Here is a 6662-nt window from a genome sequence, read left to right on the forward strand (position 1 = left end):
GTAATAATATAAGTATTAGTCAGAGCAGATAGAGTTGTTCAGTTCCAGAGACTCCATGATTACTTGGCCAGTTGCTGAGAGTTCTGTCTTTCAAGTTCACAAATGAGTGAAATTACCAGGGAGGAACACAGGTGCACTCCATTCATTACTCTGTCAAATGATTGTCAGTGTGGTTTTGTGAAAAAAAGACACAAACTCATCTTTTCCAATGGGAACTTGAGACAATCTACATGTTCTGTGTTACATCCCCACCAGGGCCAGATTAACCCTCTAATGGGACCCTGGGGGGGGACAAACAATAACACCTAAAATCAATCCACTGGTTCCACCTTCTTAAAAGCCCTGGAAAATGTGGCTACAATACCTAAATTGTTCTTTATAATATTAAATATTCATGACTAAAGGCAACAAACAGGGTTAATGTTGTTCAATCTTGATTGATGCATGACGTATGTGACATCACCTTTCCAATTTAGCCCTGCTCACTACAAACCAGTCAGAAGAACACAGCAATATTTTCTGGTTTTCTTCATATTTTATAAAAAGAACTATTATTACTATGACTATTATAACTACTATTTCCTGCAGGCTTAATTAAAGTGCCCATATTATGAAAAAAACACTTTTTCTGGTATTTGGGGTGTTCTTTTGTGTCTCTGGTGCTTCCACACACATACAAACTTTGAAAAAAATCCATCCATGCTGTTTTGAGTGAGATACGGTTTCTGAATGTGTCCTGCCTTCAGTCTCCTAGTGAGCTGTTCAAAATCGGCTCGGACTGTGACGTCACAATCCGAAAAGAGGTGGCTAACCGCAACCGTTAGCTCGTAGCGTTAGCGTTAGCATGCTAACGCTAATGCTAACACTAGCATGGTACCTCGTTCTCAATGGCAAAGCACTGCTACAACACACACAAGTTCACCATAATCTACAAAAGAACTACTTACATGTGCTCCCTCATTTAGAAGTCTCCCAGCTAATCCTGCCTTGTAACTGACCAAAGTTGGAGAAACAGCCTTTCTTTTACTTCTATGGAGCTAGCTAGCTGACATGATCTACATCTGAGCTACTGAGCATGTGCGAGTGCAATCAAAGATAGTACAGAAGAAGAAGATGAAAAGAGGTCTCACTCTGTAGCTAAAACAGAAACCAGGTGAAAAGAGGATCTACAGCAGTGAGAGAGAGCTGTGCAGTACAACTAAAATATGGTGTTTTTTGAAAATTAAACCATGTAAACCTATTCTGGTACAACCTTAAAATACAATTATGAACCTGAAAATGAGCATAATATGGGCGCTTTAATATAATTGCTCTAGCTTTGTTTTCAATTGTGCATTTCAGTGTCCTATGATGGTCAAACTGTGAATATTTGCTGGTTTTCTTCATCTTTTATGATAGTACATTGAATATTTTTGCATTTTGGACTGTTGGTCAGACAAAACGAGACATTTGAACATGTCACACTGGGCTCTGGGAAATTGTGGTGGTATCTTTCAATTATTTCCTGACAATTTTGACCAAACGATAGATAATAATAACAGATTATAGATTAAATAATCTGCAGATTTATCGATAATGAAAATAAGCCCTAATACAAACAAAACACCATGCTTTTAGGCTTTAATGCAGACTTTCAGGGTTTCTTGGTTGTCCCTGATCAGCAACTTGAGCACTCTGAAGTGAGAAGAAGACAACTGTGCTCAAATATGCTTAATGTTAATAATAACAGTTATGCTACATTACTGCAGATTTTTGGCAAAACAGGAAGGCACCCCTTCATCAAATAATTTGATTGCAGTGTGGGGACCTTAGGCCTTAGGACCCCTGTTGGCTAACAGTTGTTGAACTGCCAACATGCTTTTTGAGATGCCAGGTTTGTTATTGTCTCATTGTTTCCTGTGAAACAAGCAGGTCTGACGTTTTGGTTCACAGAAAAATGCTGCTTACAAGTCAGCATTAGTGCATCAGCCCAGGTTTAAATGTTTTGAGCACAGCCCCGCTGTCAAGATGAATGGTGGGTTTTCACAGAGTCAGATGATGGAGAATACCATTGTGAGGAACAGCACACCGGCCGTGTCCACTGTGTGATGTTTCACCCCAGGCTAGAGAAATCAAAGCACCACCTGCGGACCAAAGGACTCACTCTGGCACAACAAACGCTACTCTCCATGTCAAATATCTTCACTTGAAACATAAATATATAACCCAACACTGGCTCTATCTGCCTCCACTGTTCCCATGAATGTTTAAATGAGACAGTGAGGCAGGCAGGGATGTATTTGGTTAATGTTTAAACACTTGCCAGTATACGCTATAATCTTGCTGTATTTACACAGATTACATATACATCTGTCTGAGCCGGTACACAGCATGCACTGCTAGGCTTCTCCGAGGCAGGAGGCCATTAACTCAACAAGAGCTCGACATTACCGCTTGAGTCATGCCACTCTTTCCATAACGCTGCCGACCACATATACAGGACTTGAACAAACCTATAATCAAGGAGGTGATATAGAAGGGTCATTGTTAAAGAAATTAGCAGCTTGGCTAAATGATGAATGTTTTCTCTCCAAGTGCCAAGAGGTGAGCTCAGACAGCGTGAAACGACGACTTAAGATTGGCAGAGGAAGCTCAGCAGAGGAAAAGAAAGACTGTCCCACATGGAGGCCTCAGTGGGAGCATTCCTCAATGGCTGATACTTGCTGGAAAGGCTGGCATGGCTTGGTTATTTCTTTTCCTGTGTAGAATGATTGCATATTCTAAAGCTGGCAATTGACTAACCTTGAAGCAAAGCAATGAAGTAGCTTAGGTCAGGCTTTACCAACTCAACATTAGTAAAGGCCTTGGCTTGCAGAGAGTATTTTAGGCCATTGGAGATGGGACATAAAGCTTCCAGCAATTATGATTCATGAGAAATATCATAACGACGGCTGCAAATAAAGATTATTTTCATTATCTATTATCGATAAATCTGACTACTATTTTCTCCATTAATTGTTTGGTCTATGAAATGTCAAAAAAGTTCCCAGAGCCCAAGGTAATGCCTTCTAATGTCTTGTTTTGATATTCAGTTTACAATGATATATGACAGAGAAAAGCAGAGAAGAAAATGATAACCAATCATCAAAATAGTTGACAATAATTTTGCTGTCGATCGACTAACCGATTAAATCAACTCACTGTTTCAGCACTATCCAGAACAGAATGATTTTAAACATATAGATAGCATGGCTTTAAACTGTGATATCAAAATAATCCATAGACAACTCATTTCATGTTTAAGCACAAGATAAATCCAGCAGCCTCCAGCTCCTTTGTGTACACAAAGAGTGTGAGTTTGTTTAAATGAGTAAGAATGTGAGGTCTGAAACCATATGAAAGCTGGAATTATTTTGCCTAAAAGGACTGTGCAGTCTTTGCCAGGATTAAGACATCCAACAGTGAAGAGAATATAAAAGAAAGTTAATCATTGTTTGATGAATACAACAGACATAAAAGGGATTCAGTTAGTCTTTTCGTTTTCTTCCTCCTCTAAATTTAAGCGAGCATTGCCAACTAGGCCCAGCTCACATGCATGTGGCTCTATCTGCATGCATTGGGTTTGTATAAGCAGGCAGATGGCCTTATTAGATTCGCGTCTCGACGCCTATGCGTGTGTATGTGCCACTGGTTGGGTGAATGGAGGCCATCTGGGATTGGCCGGGGCTTCTGTGAATGGAACCGGTAAGCGCCATTCAGCACCACGGACAGCTCTGCGCTGCTGTGGAGCTCTCCGCGGTGCTGACTGCAGCGTTTATGGCCCAGCGCGGCCACAGCGGCTGCACGCAGCAGCGGCCCTGGCCGCCGGTCCCTCCGCGTTTCCCGGACACCCATTACAACTACTCTGTCCCACCGTCGTCTGTAATGAGCTGGTAAACAGTACATGGCAATCAAACAGCGAGCACGGGCCTAGCCGACACGAGGCCTACGTGTGGGCCTGGTAATGAGCGAAGAAAGCCTTCCGCCACATTAGGCAGGGAAACCACCTCTTGACTTTAATAAAACGCTCTCGATATGGAGTGGGCGGTCATGATGAACACCTGGCGGACTGCGACAACACACATAGGGCACACAGGCTCCCAGAGTTGTTTGCATAATGCCAACAACCTCCTTCCTGCTCATTAAATTGATATAAACGCTAGGCTATAAAAGCTCGAGCAACAGTGCAGTTCAAACAAGCCTATCTATGTTATCGATGGCTGATCAGGAGGCTTATGAGCTAAAGGAGCGCCAGGCGGTCTTCAATGTCAAAGAACAGAGCTTGGACTAAAAGGTGTGTGTGTGTGTGTGGGGGGGGGGGGGGGGACTCTGGATGCTGAAGGAACAACACTAGCAGGGCCTCCATCTGCACATTAGCATGGGGCCTAAACACAATGAGGAGATGAATGAACATGAGGCCCGGAGCCGGGAGTCTCCTTGAATCTGTCACCCGTATCCATGGCGACCGGAGGAAGAGGACCAAAACTGGCATCTATCCGGGCCCAAATCAACAGATGGCCACCACATCAACACCCCCACACACACACACACACACACACACACACACACACTCCAAACACCCCCCACCCGCCCCCTTCCCGTTTGCAGCCTACCTTGCACTGCTCCATGCACGTCCTCACTGAATATGCCCCCGGCTCATATTTCTGAGTCAGGAGCTCAAAGTCCTCGTACTTCTCCTGGGCGTGCTGGTCGTAGCGCTGGTACGCCTGGACGCACAGGCTGCATCTGGTTGTGTCGCCATCGCCGAGCACGTCGAGGCTGCAGTTTAAATTGTCCGGACTTGTCGACCCGTAAAACAAATCCAGCAGAGAGTAGGAGTTACAAAAGGAAAGGTACAAATCGCTCATATTTACAGCCCGCGTCCCCTCTTTGTCGGAAAGGCCCCCGCACAAATTGTCGGCATCTGCGAAAGTAAAGCAGTTTTTAGATAAACTATCCTGGTGGCAAGTTTCAAGCCGCCACAAATGTTTGGTAGAGTTTCCTATAAAAATAGCATCTGGGTTTCCTCTGAGGCTGCTGTGTGCTGAGTGGGTCTGGGGTGAGAGAAGGTGGGAGGATGCGAACTTGACCCGGGTCCGGGCCAGTTTGGCCTCGGCGCAGAACCACAGGTGATCAGAGAGGAGGATGGTTAAGAACAAGAGGGATGCCAAGGACAGTCGCCATCTCTGCGCCCTCTCGGAGTCGGTGAATGGCTTTTGGTTGTCGCGGGGGGGCTCTAGCCAGATTTGGAAGCCGTCGTCATCTTCTTGCTGCCAACACGTCCCAGCACCCCTGGTCATATTTTGGGAACCGGCCGACTCCACCGTGGGGGCTCCTCTGCCGCAACAGTCATTGACGTGGGGGTCCGCTTCGCGTTTTCTTCCCCTCAGATGTCAGGTGGTGGCTTGTCCCGGCTTTGCCTTTGCGATCAGCGGTAATTCCCATTAAAATGAGCGTGGGCCGGATGGGAAATCAGACGCTGGCGACCACGGGCCGCATCCTCCATGGCTGACCGGTGAAGCCGCTGTCCTCCCGCCCGCCCTGAGCTCCGCGCCGCGCCGCTCCGCTCCTCTCTGCGTAGCCTCGACTCCGTTTTTAGAAACCCTCACCGACGCGTTTACGTTTTCCCTGGCCTCGGTCTTGCAGGGACAAGGGCGCTATCCTCTTCCAACATGGCGAAGCCGTCTGCCTTTGTTTCGGCGGATGGGCCCTACAGCCTGTAAGCTGACAGACCTCTTTTCTTTTTCAAGCCCTCACCGTCTTCTTCTCGCTGCCGTTGTCAAGTTGCCGCCATGTTCGCCAAGAGACGGTGTGTGTTTGCAGGAAGCTGCGTTAAGTCAGCAGCAATACCCAGCCGTACTTCCGGTTGTAATATTCAAAATAAAGGTCACACGCTGACGTGGTTTTTGTGCTACATTTACCTCTGTGTGATCTGAAAATTGTTGTTTCCTTTTCCTGTTATCTAGACCAATGGCTCCAAATCTTCAAATCTTGTAAAGCCTACGGTGACCCCTCATAACAGTTTATGAGCAGTTCAACCAAAGATTTATAGGGTGCTACTGGGATTATTTTTAGTTGAAGGCTAGAGGAGGTGACACTATACAGTATTTCACTCCTTTCTTATCCCTTTAACCCTCTTAAGACCCCTCCAAACTTGAGACCCCTTGGGGGTCCTGGCCCCCAGTTTAGGAATCAGTGATCTTGGCCAGGGGTCTTTAAAGGACCCCTTAACTGAAAGAGAGATGGAGAAGGGACCCCCTACTACATCGCAAAAATTGTATACAAATGTGTAAAATGTGCGTATTAAACTGGGCCTACAATAACATGTAGGGCGACCTAAAGCCTTTATACATACCTTTTTTTTTGGGATAGAATACTACGCTATTAAAATAATAACTGCTGGCATGATTTTATAAATCACGTTTTAATGTTAAACATACATGTGGCACAGTGAACCCTTAGGATGAACTGTATCTGTGGACAGCCTTAGAGACTACCTTACCCATTAGGCCAGCACGCTTATCATCAATGTTTTTTTTTCTTCACAAATAGGCTGATTTATATTTGCTACTAATATGTTGGATTCATTTTAACACATTTGAATTTTCTTGGAAACTTTAAAAAAACTAACAATAATTTGGTGG

The 6662-nt window shown here is 45.0% G+C and overlaps 1 protein-coding gene across 1 annotated transcript in view; it reads right to left on the minus strand.

Annotated features, from left to right (window-relative positions):
- The window catches only part of LOC120554509 (transmembrane protein FAM155A-like), a 33804-nt gene extending 27962 nt beyond the window's left edge, over positions 1–5842 (minus strand). The window contains exon 1 of the mRNA XM_039793418.1: positions 4632–5842. Within this exon, the coding sequence (XP_039649352.1) occupies positions 4632–5318 (687 nt within the window). The 5' untranslated portion in view covers positions 5319–5842. The remainder of the gene's footprint in view (positions 1–4631) is intronic.
- Between the last annotated feature and the right edge of the window lie 820 nt (positions 5843–6662).

The sequence above is a fragment of the Perca fluviatilis genome, chromosome 24 (genome assembly GCF_010015445.1).
Source record: "Perca fluviatilis chromosome 24, GENO_Pfluv_1.0, whole genome shotgun sequence".
Lineage (NCBI taxonomy): Eukaryota > Metazoa > Chordata > Actinopteri > Perciformes > Percidae > Perca > Perca fluviatilis.